At 49.8% G+C, this 24,541-nt stretch overlaps 1 protein-coding gene across 1 annotated transcript in view; it reads left to right on the top strand.

Annotated features, from left to right (window-relative positions):
- LOC146205361 (uncharacterized) overlaps positions 1-23,519 on the top strand; it is a 107,092-nt gene extending 83,573 nt beyond the window's left edge. Inside the window, exons 4-7 of the mRNA XM_084590021.1 lie at positions 8,019-8,134; positions 17,050-17,206; positions 17,964-18,273; positions 18,664-23,519. Of these exons, the coding sequence (XP_084446147.1) occupies positions 8,019-8,134; positions 17,050-17,206; positions 17,964-18,273; positions 18,664-19,403 (1,323 nt within the window). The 3' untranslated portion in view covers positions 19,404-23,519. The remainder of the gene's footprint in view (positions 1-8,018; positions 8,135-17,049; positions 17,207-17,963; positions 18,274-18,663) is intronic.
- The last annotated feature ends 1,022 nt before the right edge of the window (positions 23,520-24,541 follow it).

The following is a 24,541-nucleotide window of genomic DNA, read 5'->3' as shown; positions in this document are numbered from 1 at the left end:
GCAAAACTACATTGGCTGATGTCATGAGCGAAGGCCGGCCGCTAAGATGCAAACGTTTTGATTCAGTTTTTTTAAAAATAAAATATGATGAAAACGTTTTGGTTCAGTTTTCATATAAAATATTGGGGCTCCTTTGTTACTGTTTTTTTTTATATATATATAGCTGCTGATGAGGGGGGGGGGGGGAAGTGCCCGTCATGTCTGTGCTCTCGTGAATAACAAAGTTATGTTCGTAGTTTTAACTTCGAAATGGCAACTACAGACGACCAAAAAATATTTTTATTTTATTAGTATTATTATTATTTTTTTTTTTCATGCGTGGCTGAGTGGCGTCATTTCAGTTTCATATGCACTCGGTAAATGATGGGACGGAGATGCAGCGCGTTGGATTACTTTCCGACTGGTACTGTCTCAAGGAGCGGAAAGAGGAAAGGTAATTCTCATCAATCGTACTGCATGGGTCAGAGCCGGACGCGACGTGGGGGGTTTGCACGCCTCGGCGGGCTCAAAACGCGCTGTGAGGCAAGGAAAGACAATGGCATATGAGGTGTCGTCTGAGGCCGATGGCAGAAGCGGGTTCGCTTCCTGGCCGTGAAGAGCGCTTCGCATGCTGTGATTGTCACGCTGGGCGATGTGGGAGGGAAGGCCCGTATATGGCGCCCGTGTGGTGACCGCTGCAGAGGGGGCACTCGACCTTATCATCAGAAACAGGTTGCTCTTTATTTTTACCTCCGTCAGCGCTTCTCTTTCTCTCTTGCTTCGTAGAAAGACCAGAGACTTCGACTAATGGACCGGGTGATAAGGACGACAGCAAGAAATCTTTTAGGCAGAATAAACAGAATCACCGAGTAAAGCAGCGAGCCAGAAGGGAGCCAGAACGGAAAGTGAGAGAAAAAACGTACAACAAAAGAACGCGGGCATGACGAGCTGAGGGACGAGAGAAGACGTCCTGTTTACGGCATTTCCCTCCCGAACTGTGGCTCGACGCGAGGCATACGAATGGTGCATTCTGAAAGACCCTCTCGGCCTGGGGCCTCCGGCCGAGGCGATCCGCGAAGCACTCATTGCGAGTTCTCGGCTTGCCATTTGAACAATTTAGCGATAGCTCCTATCTCGATGATTGCCCCTGCCGCGGCTTTGAAGCGCGCCTTCGGGACTGCCGACTGCTGCAGACACCCAGCCGGCGATTGCTGTTCGCAGCTTTGTCGTCGGCTCGCAAACGTGCCACCGTGGCGGGTGTCCGAGTCGCATTCGTCGCAGCGAGCACAGCTGCCCATGTGTAACCGCGCCTGCACCAAGTTTCCCTCGGGCGACCTCCTTTTCGCCTTGGTGCTCTAGAATGCCATCCCTGTTGACTGGCTGTGCATGGGTTCGAGACGCCGCAGCTTTCCTCGCGTGAGTCTAAAAAGAAAGAAGGTAGAACTACAGTGCACGTATTTCTCCGTGTTTCTATTTTACATGGATCAGGCGATTTGCGCATCGCCTCAGGTGGCTGACGGTCTGTGATAAGTGAAGTCGCTGAGATTGTATTGACCCGCGGGCTCTTGTCAGGAACACGGAAGTGAGGGAGAGAGAGCTGCTGGACGGGTGCCCGCTGCACGAGCGTCGAAGATGCCAGATTGAACCAGAACATACGAGCAACACGTTTTTTTATATGCAAATGGCTGTCGCGAGAGCTAGACAAGAATCGCTGCTACTTTACTGAGCGTTTTCCCCCGTTGCCCAACTGCACGCCTCCACCGTGCGCGTCACGTAGTGCAGCTACATTAAAGAGGGTGGATCGTATTTCTTACACTGGTTTAAAATGTGCGCCTCAAGACAACGACGACACGACCTCGTACCACTGTTTCGATAACAGTTTTATTCTGTTGTTAGTTGTTGTTTTTTCGACAGAGAACAGGTACATTGCACTCACGTATTCACATATCACGAGGGCACGTGCAATATACACTCTTCTCTTTTTTTTCCTCTGTCGTCATCTACTATTCCATAAAAAGAAAAGAAAAAAGAAATGGAGGTGGAAATGACTCCATTACGACATTTACATCGCTCCTAAAGTGACAACTTCTCATTTTTCTCTCGCGCCAGCTATCCTTTCGTGATTTACTACTTGTCCTTTTCGTGCGGCCTGGCTAATCGGCATGCTCTCGCTGATCTGCTGGCCGGCTTTTCGCAATCACCTGTCGGGACGACAGGAATATATTAATATCTATAAGGCGGAGCTCTTTCTCTTTCGGGCTCTGTTTGCTCAGCAGGAGATCATTTGGAGTTTGATTGCAATCGAAAGCGACCTTCAGCACACGACGAGAGGCTTATAACCAGCGGCGCTATATGGCGTGTATTCCACGAGCACGAACGATGTCGAGCGATTTGCGCAAGTTGAAAAGGTGTGCTTGGCACCGTCCCCGGTCGCGTTACGAGTGCCTTGCATCCGCGCCGCACCCTCTCCGTCTGCGTTCGAGCGACCTTATGAGGCGCGTTCTGCAATGGAAGGCGGAATACGACACAATAATGGACTTCGTTGTTAAACCATGTGCCGCTCGGAAGGACTGTCTGAAGTGTGACGCGAATTCTAAAATCTGGCGCTTTTGGCGACTATTGCACATTTGTAAAATCTTGGCAGTTCAACACTATAATGATTTTTTTTATTACGGAATTAAATGACCAGCGCCATACCGGCAAAGAAAAACGAAATATACGCATGCGTGCACTATATGCAGACCCACTTCACACTGTGTTCATCGCTTTTTTATTGATGTGCACATAGCTAAATGTTGAGAGCAAGCTCGCCAGTACCTAACTGCGGTTGCTTCTTTTCAACCCTGGCCGCATTGTTTTGGACGGTGCGCGGACGAAAAAGCTGTTCAAGATTGCAGAAGGCGATTTTAACCTGGTGGCTTTTTCTCTTCGAGCATAAAGTGGCCTCCGTAAGTGAATCATAACTGCGACACGCAAACGGACGTAAAACGAGTGGCGAGGAGGTTTGGTGCCAAGTGCAACAGGAAGGAGAAACTGCGTCGAGATGGAGTAAAAGCTCGTAAATCAAGTCGCAGACGCTATAAAACAATGCAGCCGCCAGTATTCCTGTCGCCAGGTTGGTCACGTGATCGGAATGCGCCAATGGCAACGCGCCTTGTTATGGCCTGCGAAGAGACGGAGCGAGTGCTGGGTAGCCGATGCGGGGCCCCGATAGGCGCGCCAAAAAGACCGGACCAGCTCTCGCGGCCCTGCTTGTTTCCACACTGCCCAGGAGGAGGCTCTTTGGCTATGGGCTCGCGAGGAGAAACGCGCCTGATAAGAACCGCGATATTCGGCAGAGAACTTTGAGAGCGGGAGACTATCGGCCCATCGGCGAGCCAACCCCCCTCCCGGCCAGAGCCAAAGAGGACGGATGGCCAGGTATGTACAAAGCGGCAGCCGTCGCCAGCACCGGGGCTCATTTGTTTTACTGCAGCCAGCGTTTTCTTGGCGTTTACTTTGACGAACACGTGATGACACAGCAACTCCAGGAGGAGGGGGGGGGGGGGGGGGGGGGCGCCGCGAGAAAGGGCTGCGGGAGACGGCGCGCGCTCGTCGCCGCGTTCGGAGGACCAAAACGCGGTAGCGCGTCCGATAGCGGGAGATTTATGCTTTATGGCATGCTCTGGCTCAGAAGACTGATGGACCCCTTTAGGGCGCCTGATTGCGCTCTATCTGGCCTACATTTGGGACACATCACTCCTCCCTTGGTTTGCTTGTTTTCTGCGCGCGTTGGCGGCACTCGCTGCTCCTGTTCGCACGATTGTAATGAAGATGTTGTTGAATGTGGAGATAAGATACTTTGGAGCCTACACCCCCCTGCTTTTAAGTTGGCACAGCTGCCAGGATCTAGAATCCCACGCCTTGCGCACACCAAGTCAGAGCAGCGTTCGTCCTTTACAACTGTGCGCGAGGAGAGAAAAACTAGAGAGAGGGAGGAGAGGTACAAATGGTTCCGCGCCTCCGGACGCGCTCGCTTCAAGCATTCCCGCATCGCTTCAGAAGTGGGCATTGTGGAACCTCGTAAGCCCCCTATGGAGAGAGTAAATCGATTTCATTCCCGAGAACGGTGCGTTCCCCAGTTGGTCGCCGAGAGCTCGCTCGCTGTTGGTATTTAGCGGCGGAGCCAGAAGCAAAAGCCTGCTCGTCGCCGTCTCCTCACTCGTGCCCTCCTCCACCTGGCGGGCGCCATTAACCATCCATGCAGTGTTGCAGCTGGTTACAAACTAGTTTGCATTTTTATCGCGTCCGCTTAAACGAGCGGCACACATGCTAACACCGTCACACCTGTTCAGCTGGTCCGCAATACGCGGACGAGTCCACAAAGCGGTTTCGACTGCGCACCAGCCGGGCAATAAAAACGGGCAGCCAATAATCACGTATGCCTGTGGACAGAGTTTGCGTGGCTTCTTGCTGCTGAGAAGCCCTCGTGCATTTGTTACTTTCGGCTCCGCTGTTCTTGTTTATGCTGAAATGCGAGCCAAACGTGCTACAGCGCGCTAATCGGAAGTGGCTGGTTCCCGAAATGGCTGGAAGGCGGTGGCCGCCAGGGTACAAGGGCCCAAACAAATGCGCTCGAAGCAAAAAAAAGAAAAAAAAGAGAGAAGCCAGAGGCAAATTTTGCGAGTCCCCGCGCCCCTGCAGCACGCGCATTCGCCAGGAGTGCCCGTCTCGCCATAGGAAGCTGTTTTTGCATTCGGGAAATGTAAGCGCCGCGGCTATCGGCGAACAAGCGGAGCCTTGGCGGACCCGTGCACGCGGGGTATATGGCGCCCTTTCACGCAAGGGCGTCTGCTGCACGCGGCAGGCAGCGCGTCGCTGATCGGCGATTCCGCTTGGAAGGCCTTTCTTTGTGCGCGGCCCGCGAACTGTGATTTTAATCGCCGCCATGCAAGGCGTCCAATCGACCCGTTGCGTGTGCGACATGTTTTCTTCAGCACCGACTAGTACGCGCTGAGGCGACGGGTGACGCGCCGGCACAAGAAAGCGGCCGCGAACAATGCCGCCGGACGCCGCCATGGCCCAGCGGCGCGCGAGAAAGCGCCCACGTGTCACACCGTGGAGCTCTGTCCTCGCCGTGCAGGCGTCGTCGTCCTGCAATCCTGCAAGCGGCCGCCGCGCTTTCGCCAAATGGCGCCGCAGCTGCGAAAGCTTGAGGCCGAATCATATGAATAACGCAGAAACCTGGACGAGTTGGTGAACGTTCGTGAAGGCTCGCGCTATTTTTTACATCATGAACGAATCATGTGAGCCGCACAGTGTATAAGGGTGTGGAGGTAACGACCAGTCAGGCGTTGAGCGGTAGGACGTAAGCAAAAAATAAACGCATAAATAAAAGTGGTAACACGTCTTGATAGTGTCGCACAGTGAGAGATGGCCACCGGCTTTCATTGTTGCCTAAGTATATTGCCAGCTTTTTTTTGTTTGAATGCCTTGGACTCATCATAAACTGCACCGCTTTCGAACTTAGTACCTGTTCGCGTTGCGGCCATCTCTGGCAAGGTTTGTAAATACACAGAGAGAAAGAGAGAGAGAAACGGAAAGGCAGGGAGATTAATTAGGCGACTCCAGTATGCTACCGTGCACGTGAGAAAGGGATGAAAGGAAGAGAAAATAAGGGACGACACGAACGGAAAATCACCGTTGCACATGTCCGTGGGCCATTACTATACGGGTACACAAGCAGAGCACACACTGAATGCTCTGTAAACTCCCTAGCTCTCCACGTGAAGCTTCTTCATTGCTTTGATGACTAACACCACGGAATTGACACCATGGAATGTTCAGTCTTTAAAGAATATGAAGGCAATGACCGATTTCACCAATCTTAAGGGTGCGTGCCGAGACATATCCGAGTCCTTTACTGCAGTACCGATTACTTCTAAAGAGCTGAATGAAGCAAAGGAAACTGCGAGGAAGGCGCTATGTGAGAGAGTTGCTTTATAGCTGACCGGTAACGCGCTTTATTTTTTCTTCCGTCGTTCTGATGGGGAGACTAAAATGTTAGATTATGGTAAAGAAAAGTATTCGCTGATTATAATTTTTTTATATGAAAGGAGGATACTCTAGAGTGTCGCAAGACACGAAGGTTTGTCGTGTGGTGGAAACACCGCCCGTCTCCCTACACTGCTTGACGCAGCGACTTAACCACGTCATTCATCAAAGCATGCAGTGCACGCTTTAAGCATCGCGCGTTGGTCCAGGTCCTGCCTGTAGCACCATGCAGGTCTCACCGCGAACTTGAGCGGGACTGGGGGCAGAGACTGCTGCTAGCGAGCGCGTGCCTCCAGGAAGACGTCACTGAGACTGAATTGTTGAGAGTGGTGAGAGCTGTAGAGTGGAGCTTGGTTCGACGCTTCGGTCGCGCGGAGGTACAGAGGCCGCCCAAGTAGCTTCGGCGGCGGCAAAGAATACAGCATTGTCCTGCAGTGCGCCGCCCCATCTCGTTAATGAATTCTTCGGTACAGGCGCAGACGAAGGGCGCGCGCGTAGGGACTAAGTGGCGCCGTTGCTAAATAACGTGTTCCCTCTATATTACCGAACTTTCCCGCCGACTTTCCCTTTCTTTCGATGCTCTTCTTTCTGCCTCGCAGCAGGCTGGAGCAGAGCATGCTTCTTTCCGAGTGGTGGCGTTCCTTTCTGCCGCAGTGCATTAGTTTTTGCGAGTTCAACTTTCAATCCTGATTTGTATGCGAACGAAGCCGCTTTTCTCTGTTTCCCGCGGCCGCCGTCCAGGCACGCTGTCTGGTTGTCGCATTTGCTTCTTTCGGACTGCTCTGCAGCGCCGCCACCGCGAGTCCTTTTCCTTTCTTTCTGTCTTGCTTTCTGGGCTGTTCGAACGGAAGCCTTGTTGCTCATTTGTCCGCTCCCTGGATGCACTTTCGGAATCTCAATGAGGGAGCCGCAATGGCGGCCAGCGCGGACGCGGCGTGAAGAAAGAAAGCAATCGACTACTGACTGCCCGCACGCAGGCGCCTGGCAGGAGGCGAACGTCTTTTTCACCACTTATTTCCCCGAACCTCGAACAATGTCCGGCGGCCATGGGCTGCGAGCAGTGAGCCTGGAAAGACTCGCAGTGTGTTGGAATAGGCTGGGAACTTTCGAGGAGTAGTTTTATTTGACCTGGCGGCGCTTTACGCCCGGCGTTTGTGACAGCGCGCGCGTTTTAAGAAGCACCAGTTTCTGGGCTGGAACTCAGTAAGCGCGCACTTCGCAATTCACAGCGCCCGATTGCCTTGCTGTTTTACATTCACAACCCACGACCAGTGATTAGTTCTCAGCGACCGCCTTCGAACGGCTGCCAGCACTAATGACGTCACCGGCCCGGAGAGGTGACAGGGAACTCGAGAAGGCTGATAGAGGTGTTATTTTGACCACTTTTGTGACCGCGAGACTTCAATGGAAGCACCGATCAGTTTCACTCGAGCTCCGCTTACTGACCTTAGTACATCGGTATAATATGGTCGCTCGATGCCAATGGTTGGACAGAATTCGCTTCAAGGGCGCAGGGGGGCGGATCGCCAGCGCTGAACAGAGAAAGCGGAGGCGGCGCCAAGGGGGATTCTGGTCATAAGGAAACCCAAGTGAAGCGAAGAAAAGGCCTCGGGTGTCCGCGCGTGTGCAGATGAGCGTACATTGGCGAAGTACGGCAATCGTCAGTATTTTGAAAGTGTCACAGCGAGCTTATTGACGCCACCGGCAAGGGGCTCTCTAAACGCACCGTGCTGCAGTCCTGTCAAAAGAGAAGCGATGTACTGTACTAAAATATACGGCTTCCCCATGCAAACCTTGGAGGTGAAACATGAAATGAGCGCTGTAGTCCGGAAGGAATTCAAAATAAACGGCGTACATAAGTTTCATCTATATGTGAGATCGCCTCCGGGCATGCAGACTGAGGGTTTCCTCTGACCCGCGGCTATACGTTCCACTCGCGTTTTTGGAGCTGAATGATCATATGCAGTGCGGTCATTTTTCTCTTTTTTTCTTTTTTTCTTTTTCAGGCAAATGGCTTCGACCTGAAGGAGAACCTCGAAGCATGGCGGAACCTCCCGTACGCTGCGTCCATGTACTATCCGTACGACTCGGCTGCAATCGCCGGCTACCCTTTCGCGAATGGGTAAGTGATCCCGCAGAGCCCCCTTCTCTCTGCGTTCCGCTCGGTTTCTGACCGTGAATCGTCGCCTTCAGCAAAAAGCCTTGGTTAGAAAACGCGTTAGAGCATCCGGCGCTCCTTTGTGGCTCGCCCAATGAGTCATCGTAGCGCTGCAGAGGATGCACGAAGGTGCATAGCGGCGTTCCGTGCTATATTTTTACATTCGGGCTTTTATAGGGCGACAATTGTTTTTGCTTTCAATGAAAATATGGGATATCAACGGCAACCGGACACGTTGATGTGAACCGGGAGGATAACGATGCGACGTTGGAATACAGGCAGACATAAAATGAAAATCTGATTACGTACAGTCGAGGCCAGAGTAACAAGAGCACGATTAGGCGTAACTATACCCTTTCCTCTCGTCGCATAGATATACGCGAGTGTGCTAAATTAGGCACAATCGCGCAGGCGACTTCTAGTTACAAAGCGCTTAATATTCCATGAGTAATATTCGAGACGAGTTTGGTCGCCAAAGCGCGCTTCGCGCTATTCTGACCGTCACTCACGGTGGCAGGAAATAGGTAAAGATGCTGGGGTATATCGTTGGCTGGACGTGCATACCGTTCAAGACGTGCATACCCGTCAACGAGAAACGTTTTCATCATCACATCACATCGCATCACTTTATTACCTTAAAGACCCCCGGTTCGGGGGTATTACATAAGGGGTGGGTACATGTATGAAGATTATATACAAAATAAACATAAGGAGTGGTACACGCATGAAGATTATATACAAAGTAAACATATTATTGGTTGAATATGGCAGTTATACAATCACAAAATGTGGATGGGCAGGTGATTCCAGCAATGTCGTGTGGAAGCGCTCTTATTATAGCTCGAATGCTCTGAATACACCATCGTTTGATGGAAGATTGAACTGCTTATTGCAGGCAGTAGCTCTGAGCCCTCCGATTTCTATTGTGACGCTTCAGGGAACTTCGTTCTTGCGCAACGCTCCTCGCTGACTATAGAGAGCAAAAAGAAGAAGAAGCACTGCGCCAATTTTTGGAAAGCATTGTTCAGTTCGGGGAGCACATCTTTAAACCAGCCTGGATCAGTCAATCCCCGGAATGCCGAGGATTCCGCGTCACTTCGCGGGCCTCAGAGGCGCGGGCAAGAAAGCGCGGAATCTGACGGCTTTCCCGGCCGCTTTCATTGTGCCGGCTCCTCTGTTTCTCCGGGAGCGTGTCGTCCTTGCTTCTTCGCGCTGTTTGCATGAAACCGGTCCGGACTGCACGAGGAAGTGACGCATGTGTAGGCAGACGTGCGCGCACGCTGAACGGCATTCAACTTCACGAAACGCAGCGACGCAAGTCGGCACGCTGCATTTGTGGCACTCGTGTAGAGGTGTGACGGCTGGCGGCGCCTGCGCGCAGAAGCACGCAGGCTCTTTTTCGCCACTTCTTTCCTTTTTGCTTGGCTTTTCCCTAATGACAAACACGAATTTCGCGTGCCTCTCGGTCGTCCGGTTTCCACTTGAGTTCACAGCTTGGAAAATTACGGGGTATCGTTGGCTCGGTTAAAATAAAGTGTATCCGGTAAGAAAACACAACAAAGAAAAAAAAAAAAGAGGCGGGGGGTCTGACACCAGTGCAGGAGGAAAAGACAGCAGCAGCCATCGCGCCGCACCTCGGCGTCCTCCTCTCCCAAATTGGTCTGAAAGGAAATACGTGTTCATACGTCAAACAGCCTGTGGGTTCATGGCTTGGCCACCGAAAGCACGAAATGTAGCGCCCACATTGTACACAGGCACACGCATTGATACGCCCGAATCACGCAACCGCGGTGCGCCTCGACGCCGCTTCCGCTGACTGGCAAGGCTGCGTGCCCAACGGACCTGCAGCGCACTTACGCGCTCGCAGCGGCCCGCGGGAACTGCTGACCGTGCAGGCGGTAAACGATATCGGAGCCCCGCGTGCGCCAGTGGACCGCCAGCCGTTGCGTTTCGGCCTCGCGTGGTTCAGTGCGTCCCAGCGCCGCAAAAACACGAGCGCCACCGCAATCACGGGCGCGGCGATAGGGGGGCGTAGAAAGTCAACACTTTGACGGCGCGACGTTGTTCAAAGACCTCCGACATATACAGGTTGTCCCATTTAGAAATGAAATGCACTTGGACGAGAATGGAAACGGAGGCATAGTGTTGGCACTAGTCTAGAGTTACTCATGTTATTGTTTTTTTTTGTTTGCTCAAATAAGTCAGTAATTATATTTAATTACCCAACTCTTTAAGTACTTCCTGCAGACCAGCAAAATTGTAGAGCACCTTCAGATATCTCTCATTACATTGCTCCGCTCCACGGGCTCTTGTTCTGCCTTCCGAAGCCCTCGAAATATGAAGAAAGCCACGTAACGGGACACTTGCGCGCCGTTATTGTCCTGCTCCCTAACCGACTGCTGTGTGATTGTGGTCACGGGAAGGCGAGGAGTCTTTGCTCCTTTCTAGGCCTCCGGTGTTTTTAGCATGGCGGTGTATGATATACATGCTGGCGGCCGAGCGTTCCTTCTTTGAAGTAGAATCAAAGGGATGTTTTCTTTCGCAGTTTTAAAAAAAGTTTCTTTGGGACTCCGGAGAAGGACCACGTGAGACATATCGTGTAGAAAACAATTTATTGAGAGGTTTCTGAATATACTGTACAATTTTGCTTTGCGTATCACACTTTAGATATGTAGCCAATACTTTTTTTTATTAAAACGTTGAGTAATTAGATGTATTTCATGAGTGAGTGAGGGGAAAAACAAAGAGTAGCCTGAATAACTTTAGGCTAGTATTATGCCTCTAGTTCCATTCGCGCCCGAAGTGCCGTTCATTTTTGAAATCTTCGGTTGAAGTTATGTGGGACAACGTGCACCAACGGGTGGATGATTCCACTTTTGCTCGCTCAACGGGAAAGCTGCGTCATCTACGAGACTCGACGAGTATAAAAGTCATGCGAGACAGTCGTGGCGCCGTGGCGCTGAATTGGAATTAATTTTTCGCTGTGTTATGGGCATACTTATCAATGGGGGAACAGGCGTTAACATGCCAGCTGTCCGATACGCGTTTTTCTCCGAAGTTATGAAGAATTTAGTGGAGTTTATTTTTATTTATTTTTTTGCTCACTTCCACATTTTCAAAGTAATCTGTGATCATCCTTCCCAAAGGTTGGCGAAAAATCCGTTTGGAGGTGGCAGGCGTTTCGCACGGCTCGAACAAGCTCCTTAGGTCATTTTTCGCGACATCGCGAAAAAGAGTCCTTTATTCAGTCGCATTGTGCACAGTCCTCGCGCGATTTCTATAGGTATGTCGTTTGTTGCTGCTTGCACGGTTTGGGCTCCGCTTCTGTCGGCCAGGTTTAAGCCTCTTCCGCGTAGGATAAGTACGCGTATTCGACGCCTTACCTTGTCGAATCAACAATCGACAAATGTGCGCGAGGCGTGGCAGCGGCACTCGGCGCAGCGAAAGGGCCACTTGAAAAGGCTTTGGCTCAAACATGGGTGGAAAACCAGGGTCACGGGAGCGCGTGCTTATCGATGGTGCTCATATTCAGGAGTGCAGAGTGTTCCGTTTTTTTTCAGTGTACACCAGTGATGGTTCCGAAATGGGGAGAGGGTGAAGCTGACAATATGGGTGCCTCCTCTCTTTGACCTTGACACAGGGTTGAACGATCTGTTCGCTGCATCCCGGCACGTGAAGCGGGCTTTAAATTTGAGCGCAAAAGCAACGTCATCGGTTTCCATGCGCTGTAGCTGACCGCACCGTGAATCCTTACTTGCTAGAGTCTGCTATTCGGCATTTACCGCAAGCTTGATCTTCACAGAGTACAGGTTAGTATACTCTCTCAACGCCTCCGAAGTAGAAGGAGGGGCTAAATGGAGCATTCGTATCGCGGAAAGGCTGCGTCGGTCCTGGCCTGTTGCAGGCGGTGTCTTGCAGCGAGGTCGGCACGCCTGTTATTGCGTCCACTCGAAGCACAACGGGCTGCGTGTCGGCGCCGGGCTGGAACAAAGGCGCGCAACCGGCAATAAGCGCGCGCCTGTCGGCGGAGCTCCCGGCGAGCGATGAGGGATGCAGAAGAGCGTTGAGTCACCACCCTTCCTGCAGGAGCACCGGAGGGCACGTATCGCGCAGAGGCCGCGCCATAACAACAGCCAGGGAACCAATCATGTAAGAGGCGCCCTGTCTGGAAGGTGGAGGAATCCTGGAGGGATGGGGAAGACGCGCGCGTCGATGCTGCGCAGCAAGATGGACGAAGTTCAGCTCTCGCGTAATCAACACCTCCCCGGGCTTTCCCATCTGTGGAACTCGAAATCAATGAAAGCTGCTCCGGGGTGCGTCCGCAGCCGGCTAAGTGCAATCGATGAAGAGCGTCAAGGGATCCTCGCGCGTTAACCGTTGTGCGGGGTATTAGTGTAACCTCTGCCACCATTGATCCTCGACCGGTCTCTACTTATCAACACTTATTAGGGAGCTCTGCAAGTACGCCAGCTTCCATCTGCCCGAGTCGACGCCCCATGATGAACAGCTTTGGGAAGGCGCCGTTGTGATTTATGCGGGCGGCGCGCCGGATCCGAAGGGCCTCCTCCGAGTGGCCGTAAATATTGGATGCCTTTCGCCCTGGCTTTTCCCACGCATTGTTTGCCGCAGATAAATCGTCACCTGTTCCGAGTCGCTGTAGCGCTCTTCAAATGACGTTTCCCGCATTGAGCAGTGAGAAAACGTTGGACGCGTATACTTTGCGGCTAGTTCGCCATGGCTTGTTATATCCTGCCGGTGGGCAGGATGATGCTTCGGAGAGTTGGGTCCCCCATGTATTCTGCGGAACAGGCGACCAACCAGGAACTGCGACGGATTGGCAAGCCAGGAAGGTAATTATTACAAGTAACGTAATTACGGTATTTGAGGAGAGCGAAATTAAAAGAAAATCTTCGTGAATATAATCCTACAAACTGAGCTATACGTATACGTCAACTCTAAAGCGGCATTTTATCCTGTAAGCAACTAGCAGTGCTCGCTCACATGGGTGGAAAAGAAAACGAAGCCAGGGGTAATTGTTGTCCTCATTAATGTCGTTTAAAGCGGTGGTGCAAAACAACGCAAACGCGGTGCTGCGCGACAGCTAAGCGGGCCAGATTTTTTTTTAGCCGTAACGTGGCGCTTTATAGCATGCGCCGGCGGAGAAGACGTTCAAGAAATTCAACCAAGTAAGTACTAAAAGGGAAGGAGAAGAGCGGCGCGCTTCCCTTCCGCCATATCCGCTGTCTGGCGCCTTGCACGTGCTCCGCTGTGATCCATCAGCATTAGCAAGGGGCCTGTGCAAACACAAAACGACACACGGCGCGGACGAGCAGCGCGGGGCGAAATTACGCTGTCACTTGGAAACGCGATGGAACTAAAGCACGTTAGAACACCGGTAATTGTGAGCTTCCGGCTGTCGGCAGGCTGCCCGAACCCGGTGCCCCTTCGAACGCGGACTCCCGGTCTCTCGGGATTCGACGTGGCTGGCGCGCTCTCTCCTCGGGACGTGTTCGACGAGACTCTCGGATTTCCAGAATGGCTGTTACTGATCAGCCTCTCGCGAGACGAAATTGGAGGCTTGCTGATTTCGAAGCTGTGCTTGTGTGTGTCAGCGGAGACAACAACAGCGCTTTAAAATGGAAGGAGCGTCGCGAAAAGAGCGACAGATCAGCCGGCGTCATCGGAGACGTATGTCGGCACACTTGGTCTCCCCTCGCAGCCCCTAATTCATGCACCGCGGCGAGACAACGCAGCAACGTCGGGCTGATGACACGTTGCAGCTTTCCAAACTGCAGCTTGGCACCGGGGATGTGATGCACAGAGAAAAAAAAAAAAAAGGAGAAAGGAAACTAACGATAAGGCAGTGCGCACAGAGGCTGAACTGGGCTTTCCTGCTAAGCATGATAACGCGTGGTGCAAGTTGCAATATAGTAGATTCAGTACTCTTGCTTTGTTGCGTGGTGTGGGCACGCTTGTATTTTTCTGTGCTGGGGATGACAAGCGACCTCACTTTCTCTGGTGGAGCAGCATGCTAACATGCAGTAGCTATAGCAGTTCGTCGATGGCTCGAATCAAGATGGACTGCGTATCAAATGTATAATTAAGTCGGGTATGCGATGTAGAAAATAACAGCTTGTGTTGCAGTCTTTCACTACCTTTCCAAAGTTGCTTCATTAACCGAGAGCGGCTGGGACGACTGTGGCAGAGACCTCGCTTTTTTCAACCAAGGTGTGACGTGCCTGCGAGGAAGACTGGTCGCGCATGCCGAGATGCGAACTTTTACTCGCGACACACTAAGAATCATGAACAAAGTACGCTTGTGCCGTTGGAGTGCATATCTTCTGCGCGCCGATGTGCCCTTATAATTGCGAAGTTCCCACTTTAGAAGTCATGCGGATTGGTTGTTTCTCTATCCTTTTTTTTTATATATATCTCTAACTATATTGGGGCGCACATGTTGTAAACTTGCATATATATATATATATATATATATATATATATATATATATATATATATATATATATATATATATATATATATATATATATATATATATATATATATATATATATTTATATATATATATATATATATATATATATATATATATATATATATATATATATATATATATATATATATAAAACTGCGTGATGTTAGAAGTTTTATTTATTTATTTTAAGCCCACCGTTGGCTGCGAACTGTCATGCGCGCGCTTATCCATGGCCGATATAATCTTGATCTCGAATTACCGCTTAGTCCTTGCACAACACCAGCGGACACAGGGTGGGGTTCATTTTTCATAATTAAGTAGTCTCGCTGTGTTTCCGGAGCTGCTAATGAACAACCCTCTTTCTGTGGCAGCGCTTTTGGGATGGCAGGAAACCTTCGAGTGAGATGGATTCCTAGGAGGGATGCTGTTCATTTTTCCAGCATGAAATCGCCCACGGGAACGGCCAGCTTCCTAATGAATGAGGATAATCGTGATTAATATTCGTCGCCGATTGGCATTGCGGTGTCCTGCGTGAATCTCCCCTCCCACACCCTATCATCTCATTGTTTTGTCGGCCTGCGGCATGGCTGGCCGAACGCGCGTATAACCAAGTTTCCTTCGGCATCGATCTTTCCTGGTTCCTCGGTTTTTTTCTTCTCCCTTTCTCTTCCGAAGAGGGGCCTGGGGGTTGTCGTAGCCGGCTTTTTCGACTGCCTTTGTACTGCGTTCACTTTCAGGACGGTGCTGCCTTGTGGGAATTGCGGGGCGAACGACGCCGCAAATCGAAACGCTGTCGCGGGCAGTCGTACACGCCTGTACAACGCGGCAGCCAGCTCGGCTTCGGCCTCTCGACACTATAGTCTCTTTATGCCGCGTGGGAGGATTGCTTCTTTCACTTGTCCGGCGCTGCTTTTTCTCTGCGCTTTCGTTTTTGTTTTGTTTGTTATTTTCTTTTCCCTCTCCACGTATTCTCTCGAAAAACTTGGCCAAGCCATAAAGTTTTAGTCGGAGCTCTGGAGTCTATTGGGGCGGAAACGTACACGGGTCACCGAAATTGTCACACTTGTTTTCTCACGCTGTTCAATGCGATGGGTCACACTTTCTGCTGTGCGCACTATGTCATGCCCTGTAATGAGGCGGCGCCGCCTGCAAAATGTTATTCCATTTTAAATGACACTTGCAATCATGCAGCTGTAACAAGCGTGCTGCGAATGTTGTGTGTGTGTGTGTATATATATATATATATATATATATATATATATATATATATATATATATATATATATATATATATATATATATATATATATATGAAGGAAAGAAGCCAACAGCCGGCGAGGCAACTTCCCTTGGCCTCGCCGGCTGTTGGCTTCTTTCCTTCATGTATTGTAACGAGCACCCTCATCTCCCCTTAATTGCTCTGCTTGTAGCTTACGGGGGTCTCGGTTATGGCAGTCTTGAAGCCATAGGTAGCGTAAGAGGCTTCTAGCACAGCTTTCGCCCTCACTCCTACGTGACGCTGGCGGTAACTAAAGACGTTCCACGTCCGCCGCTATGGTTGAGGGTGGCGCTGGTGAACACTCTCAAGGTTCGTATACAGACAACATAAATACCCAAGAAAGTAGCAGGGGGGACAGCGGCCGATGTAGCTCAGTTGGAAGAGCACCGGACGCGATATTCGGAGGTCGTGGGTTCGGTTCCCACCATCGGCACGTTGTTCTTTCTTCTACTTTGTGTTTAATTCTCTTTCCCCTAAACAGATTACGTTACTAATTTCTGTGATTATCCAAGTAAACATTAAAAAAACAACAACAAAGTACCATCCCCAACGCTTTCCTTGGCCTCGCCGGCTGTTGGCTTCTTTCCTTCATGTATTGTAACGAGCACCCTCATCTCCCCTTAATTGATCTGCTTATATATATATATATATATATATATATATATATATATATATATATATATATATATATATATATATATATATATATATATATATATATAATTCCTATTATTGGGCACATACTTTGTGACTGCCCTCGGTTTAAGCGAGAGCGTTCCTTCCTGGCTGCTACACTCCTCTGCTCGCACTCTCCTCCTCTTACAAGCAAAGGTTTTGGGGCCTTGGAAAAAATCTTCATCACAGAGAAAAGCGTTAAAGTCATTACTGAAGTTGTTAAAGGAATCGGGGTTTAGTTCTCGTCTATCAACATTTGCGCCCTCTGTCCCCTTATCATAGTGGTGTGGGCGCGTAAAAAACTAATTTCGTTGCCACTCCTTCTCATCCTTATCTCTCTTTGCCCCCTTTTCCACGTGTAGCGTAGTCTATCGCAGTTATAATGCATAAGAGTATTCACAACCTTCTCGACATGCTTTGATTGCGCGCAGGTACGGCATGGACCTCAACGGCGCCCGACGCAAGAACGCCACCAGAGAGACCACGAGTACGCTGAAAGCCTGGCTGAACGAGCACCGAAAAAACCCCTATCCTACGAAGGGCGAGAAGATTATGCTAGCCATCATCACGAAGATGACGTTAACGCAGGTGTGCACTCGACTTGGCCAGTTATACAGATCAGTGCTTTTCATCGCGTTTATCACCTTCCCCGGTGTCTTTTCTTGATATGCACTTGTGTTTTGTCGTCTTTATTTATGGTTTATGGGATACGAAATACATGTCCCCTTATTATAGTTGTGACTCTTTAAACCTGTTTGTGCCACTTTGTCTTCTTTTCCACTTTCTACTCCATTTGACAAGTGCGTGCAAGAGCCGAGAACACGGTTGGCGTGTAGGCTGATTTAGTGGCAGGATTATTGGAAACTGTCCGGTGTACAATTTTTATTGCTTCTATCGAAACCGCGGCCTTTTACCATGTTCTCAGTGCTCACATCTCTTTTGTCATTTGCTCCTTCTATCTGCCCTAATTATGGGCCTGTTGCCTTAATGACTCAAGGAATGCGCCCAAACTTGTATGAAGGCTTTTTTGTAGCGCTGCTGATACATCACTGGTGCATGTAGTGTCGTTTAGTAGATACAGAAGACTAAGTGTACAGGGGAAGAACTTGGCTTTGCTACGTACCTAAATTATAAGTCTTTTTTATTTGTCTTTCGGCACACGAAGATAAATGACATGCGCAGGTCAATGTTTAGCTTTCGTATATAGCGTTACCTCATTGCAGAACGCTGTTCTCACAGTTTCGCTTCTACCGTGATATATTGCTTTTTATACCCCAGCCGCTTAGGAATAAAATGTTCTCGAGCCCTTCACTTAACTGTCCGTGGATGCGCTCTGTCCGGGCAGGTGTCCACCTGGTTCGCGAATGCGCGGCGCCGACTAAAAAAGGAGAACAAGATGACCTGGTCGCCTAGGAACCGATGCGACGACGACGACGACGCGGACGGAGATGACGCGCCGCCCGCGCGACACGACTCCAAGGACGGCCAGGGATCTGCGGCTGCTTCGCGCCAGGAGAGCAACTCTACATCTTCGTCGGAGGCCGCGGCCCGGGCCGCCGAGGAGCTGGCGCGGCGAAACCACCAGCTGATGGCTGCAGCCGCCGGCACAGCAGGCCTGTCGGAGACGCGCAAGAGGCCACGCGACGATTCTGACGGTGAGCAGCACTTTGTAAAACACGCGCTTTTAGTGCGGGGCTCTTCCTGATTGGGGCAGTAGTTGCACGCTTTTTCACGCCCGCAAGTCCACAGAGTGAGACTCTGCTCGGACATTTCTACTTTTATTTGCACTTGAGAGGCTGAGGAAGAGATCCTAAATGTATGCCAGACAACAAAATATAAAAGCCGATTAAAAGTACAGTGCATCTGTTTGCATTTCCAGAGCTATTACTGAAGCATCGTTAGCGAACAAGTCAGAACAACTGTTACGGTTTTACTTGGTTCGGGGCATCGAATCGCTTGGAGTGGTTCGGGGCATCGAATCGCTTGGAGATTGCATTGGCCCATAGCTTCAGTTTCTCATGAAACGCTTGCGCTGCTTGTTGCAGATCTCGTTGACGTGGACGATGACTCTCGGTCCTCGGACCTGACTGACCTGCGCCGGCCCAGCGGTGCGTCGCATTCCTCGGAGGAGCCCCGGCACGGGCTGCAGCAGGGTGGCGGCAACTTGTCGGATGCCTCGCTGTCTGATTCCGAATCTTCGGCGCGGACGCCGGCTGCGTCTCCCAATGGCCACAGTGACGTGTCCTCGGCTCCGAAGCCGCGCATCTGGTCCATCGTAGACACGGCCACGTCTGGCAGCCCCAGCCACAGCATGTTGTCCCCCGGAGCGCCGTCAGCTGCGGCGGTGGCCGCACGCATGGCCTCGCTTCAGCGCTCTGCGCGACTGGATTACCTGACTCCATACCACAAGACGAGTTCGTGGTACGCCAGCACGTTGGGTAGCCTGGGTGGTGGTTCGTTTCCCCTGTCTACGGTGTACAGCGTGCCGACCATCATGTCCCCCGCGGCGGGGCTAGCGCCAGTGTCGGCGGGCTCACCCCTCACGGACTCCACGACGGCCGCGTCGCTGAGTAGGTTACGGACTGCCGCCGCGTTTTCTGCGGCCGCCGACATGGTGCTGCCCAAGCCCGCCGCCGCTCCTCCGCCGGGTCCCTCGGGTGCCTTCAACCTGAGCCGGCTGGCGCCGGCACGTTCCTCGGCCGCCGCTATCGCGGCCGCCGTCGCCTCCACCAGCAGCAGCCCGTCGACGAGCCAGGCGAGCGCGCCGCAGCCCAGCCCGTCATGAGGCAGCGCCCGGCGACGGTTCCGGACTGCTGCCGGCCGCAGCGCTGCCTCGCGCGCGCCGGGCCGCCAGGGACACGCTTCTCTCGAGGGATGAGCGCTTCGGACTTCGTCGCCGTGTTTCCCCCCGCGTAGTGTGTGTGCGTGTGTGTGTGTGTGTGTACGTGGCCGCTGTCCCAGCGTCGTAGCACTGCATGTAGACTCTGCCGTCACACCGACGGGCGCGCACCCTAGAAGACCTCCCTTCCTCTGGCTGCTGTGCCGTGTGCAACTCGCGAGAATTTCGCCAGCACGCCTACCTTGTGCTGAACTATCATCATCTCGAGCTTCCTACTCAAGCATGGGGCATTTATTTGTTATCACTAGTGACTTCGCGCTCACTGAGCACCGCTTGACTACTGAACGGCGAACGGAAAGATCACGTCACCATCAACGCTCCAAGCACTGGAGGTCGCAAGGTCTACGTGGCATCTCCGCGGGCGCGGACAAGCTTGCTTTTAGACGCATCGTTTGTAGTTCGGGCTCACAAATGCGAGAGTGAGGATAGTGCGCGGACCTCTTCCATTCCCTTCGTCCCTTCCCCACCCTTGTACATAGAAACAAAGAGAGAAGGAGAAAATATCTCGTGTCCTGTTTGCTGCCGCCTCTCCATACATTTAATGTCATCTCGCATCGTTCACGCCAAGACCCACTCGACAAGCCTCGCCCCCCACGCCCTCTTGACTTACTGCTCTTGTGAACTAGAGTCAGACACTGTCATTTTCTTTTGCGTTTCTTCTGTTGTTGTTGTTATTGCGCGCGAAGAAAAGGGCAGTATGCAGATATTTTAGAGCATTTGCGTATTTTGTAATGACCCGAAGTGGCTCTAAGTCCCTACTAAGTGAAATCCGCTAGACATTGCCTACTGGAAAGAGGGCGTACTGACCTTCACTCACGGCACTCATGAGGCATTTTTTAGTCAAAGGCGCAGATACTGTGCCCACATCAAACAGGTTCCAGTGTTCCTGTTTCTTCTTTTTTTATTTTGCCTATTGCGGCGCTGGTCCTGGAGTTGGACGCTACTGCTTGCGCTGTCGATGTCTTATATTTGAACACGCAAGTCCACGAGAGCATGCCATTACGCTATAGCTATACATTCAACTGCGTTCACTGAGCTAGAAGATGCTTGCTCCTTGGAGAAAAATGCCGTTTCCTTTAAAAAAAAGAATGCAAACACACGCTGCTGAAAACAGAGGAAGCTTCTGCGCAGCCCTTAACAATTGATGCTAATGTATTCCAAATTTTAGCTGTTTTGTTTGTCTAAGGCATATTGGCATATTGGCTGTTCTTCGTTTTTGCTGTACTTCCTCATTAGTGTGGTTTTAATTTGGTAGGGTCGACTTGGTTGCCACTGTCGACAGTACATATTTAAAACGTAAACATCGCTGGAGGTGGCGATACTTGTGGCTGTATGGGTTTTCGCCAATCAGACGATTAAATGGCGCGGCGGTATATCGCCGAGAAGGTCACATAGATTGTGGTGCGAAGTGACGGCTGCTGAAAGAGCTCAAGCAGTCGGGGTGCTTCATGCTGCGAAAGTTGTGTGGTAGCCAGCTGCCAGTGGTGAATATGGTATTTAAATGGCAACGTTTTCTAGGGGCTTGCGTTTTTATGCGGCATAATCGAGCGGGACCCAACGCTGTGAGTGAAAAATTCTGGACAGGTGGACCCAATATGCGAGTGTCTCAGAAGTGCACAAAATGCGAACCACTTTAAACCACGAAACGCGAAATCCGGTAACGTTTCGTGGTTTAAAAAGATATTCCTCATTGTACACTGTGATTTACTGCAGCATGCAAAAACCAATAGACATATCATACTAGCTACAGCATGTAGTGCTCGGACTTCAGCTTGTGTGCCAGTGGTTATGTGAATGTCCTGCGGCTTCACTGACAACAGACACTCTTGCGAGTTTTTCTGTCATGTAGAGCGAGAACGGTTGGCCGCACGCTGTTTAACGGGTGTTATTATTGTTATCATTATTATTATTTCTATCACGGGATCCGAAAACGATAATTGCTGCGGACAACAGATGTTCTTTTCTTGTTTTTCTAAGTTAGTAGAGCAGTGAAAACATGCAGCAATGCGATGGAGCAGAACGCAGTCTCGGTGTAACTTCGACATGTCTACTGAGCAAAGCAGCAAGTGATGAGGCGTATGTGTCTCGGCCTTTGATGAAAGTATTGCGGTAAAAGTTGATCGTTCCTATACGTTGCGCGTAGCAGTGATATTGCCGCGAAATAGGCCGCGCAAACGCAACGTTTAGAGTAGCCGTTGGTTGGTTGGTGATAACTGCGTAGAGACTGCGCAAGTGAGCGCAAATCGCAATGAGGAAAGAGCAATGCGATGCTTTTAGCGAAGCGTATCTCTCTTTTACGCTTCACAATAAACAGCGATCTGAATAGAATAGGATTAGGTCTTGCCGCCATAAATTACAATACTCGCTTGCGTACCGAGATGCTGTGGCACGTTTAGGAAGACCAGGTGATGAAAATCAATAATGGTCGCTGCTTTGTTGCGTGTGGCAACGGAGCAACGCTCCAGTGTTGCAGCTTTGGGCAGGACACGCGCTGTAATCCTAAACTGGATCGACCCTGTACATTGTCTTTCATTTGCTAATGCAGACGCACAAAGAAGTGTTCTGCAGGAAACAACATCAGGGACGTTAAGGAAGCTGCATGATATAGGCCTCTAATCAACTAAAGTTTGGCACTGCTGAAAAACATTCTGTTATTATTATTCAGGGTTTCATGCCTGCTTTCTAAGCGCTTTTTCGAAGAAATGAGTGAAATAAACTAAGCGTTTGGGAAATAAGTGAGCGTTCTAGCTCTTCGCAAGGCGAAAAAAAAATTTCATGTGTTTTCATATCCATCAGAAATTTCGTCAAAGTACTGTGTAGTTTCGTGTACTTTATTCAATTCATAATTTGCTCTCACCGAGTGTACAGCGCTGCAGTGATCGCAAAAAAATAAAATAAGAAAAGGCTAAGACAGATGAGATCTACCTTGAAAAAGATGCCATCCCAGTTATATCGCAATATATATTGTAACCGTTCATGCGGTAATATCGTGAGGACGTATAAAACACATGCGCACGCCGGCGGCAAGTGTATCGCAATTATAAACGTGCACTAAAGACCAAGCATACTATACTGGTTCACGAAAAGCCGTCCATCGGGGGAGCGTGCATTGTCTGGAAACAGTGAACGTGAACAAAATTTTGCGCGATCTCGCTCACACAGAAAGTGTTGATGAGTCAAAAATAAAATGGCGTACATTTACTCACTTCTGAGACCTTTGACTATGCGACCATAATTGCTTTTTTTTTTTTTTTTTGCTAATATTTATACTCCGCCGCCAATGGTTTAGTGCCCCTTCGCTGTTCAATAACTCAGCGAGGCTTACTTCAACAAGAAAAGGGGGTTGTTGGATATCAATTTCTTTTAGTATTTATTTTTTATTTTTGGCAGCGCAGTTGGGCATCCAATGCTCTTTGCTACAAAGCATGCATGTGTTCTGCCGCTTCCGAAATGTTGTTGCTTTCACGTAGGTGTTTCATGCTTATCACTGCTTTCTGTTCGCACTGCAGAATTAAGGCAGCTACCGCTGTGGACATGGCGTTGCGCGATGCTCTTTGAATGCCCCTGTTCTCATTGTAGTGCTGTGCGTTACTCCCAGTAGCGTGCAATACTCTGCATTTTGACGTGTTGAAAAGACCAACAAGGCTTTAACAAGAGATCGTGTGGAGGCACAATGAACTTCCGTCTCTAACTTATTCAAAGGCAATGGTGCAAACGGACTGTACATATTTAAGAAGTGAATGGTGCAGTGTGTGGATAGAAAGAAAAAAAAATGCAGGATGGTGAATTCTCGACAGTGAGCGCAAAACAGAATGTAAACTCTTCTGTAATATTTTATTGTTTTGTTTTGCGTGTCTTAGTTGTTGATTTCACGTCCTGAACTCTTTATTTTTCCTCTCAAGTTGCTATCGCGACTGGTTCTCTGGCAACCATGACGGTGACAGACTGCGTGTGTAATACAGTAAAATACAACGTGTTGGATTAAAATATAGTGATGATAAAACATGACAAGCTGGTTGTTGTCTTTCTTCCGCTGTGAGCTTCTGCGTAATACTTAAACGGAGATTCGCTTCTATAGAGGGAACAAGCAAACAACTAGTTCTCTTTAATCAACTGGAACGGATAAGCGTACAACCGCGGAGCATAACCTTTCAGCCGAACAAGTAAGTGGTCTTGTTTAGAAATTAAGTGCAGATAGGTAAAATCAGCTCACAGGGCTGATTTTGAAAAATATCTTTCCTAGCCGATGCTTAATATGCATGTTGGAACCATTTTCTCTCTCTCTCTCTCTCTCTCTCTATATATATATATATATATATATATATATATATATATATATATATATATATATATATATTTTTTTTTTTTTTTTTGGCACGGTTGTATCCCAATTCAGACGCGCTACCCTCAGGCCACGCATGCATGTTCGATCTTGGCTAATGCGGAGCTATCTGTGCCGCGTGCCAATGCGCTTAATACGGCAGCTGACGACTACATGCTAATGAGTATGTGCGAGATAAGGAGGCAGAGATGAAGGGATTATAGTGATTAGAATAAAAAATTGCATGCACTCGAACCATGATACGCGAGCTGAGGCCAATAGCAATTAAAGCTGTCTCGTCATCTTTTTTTAATCACCAACTTTACAACTAGTGTTCTACAAGTGATAAATGAGCACGAATCGTCGTACTTATGAGGCTCCAATTTTCACACTTTGTACATATAAAAAAAAAAAAAAAAATAAACAGGAGCATTTGTGTTTTTCGGAAAGAAAACAGTGGTTTGTTTTATACCGGGGCCGTCTTTCTGTGCAACTTTCTGAATCATAAATTGCAGCAGTTAGCCAGAAGCTTGCCTGTTGTTTGTGGCCACAAACACGTCACGACTAACGCCAGAACCAAGCCATCTAAAGAACGCGTACATGTATTGTTTGCATATAATTCTGGTTTTTCTAAATGTGGGGAAGCGCCACATAGTCATGGTCAGTCGCAATGATTAGAACGCGCTGTCAGGGACTAAGGCTT

Source organism: Amblyomma maculatum, chromosome 1 (genome assembly GCF_055883805.1).
Source record: "Amblyomma maculatum isolate TAMU_Amacu chromosome 1, ASM5588380v1, whole genome shotgun sequence".
NCBI lineage: Eukaryota > Metazoa > Arthropoda > Arachnida > Ixodida > Ixodidae > Amblyomma > Amblyomma maculatum.
The sequence above is the reverse complement of the archived record's forward strand: the minus strand, read 5'-3'. Positions and strand labels throughout refer to the sequence as shown.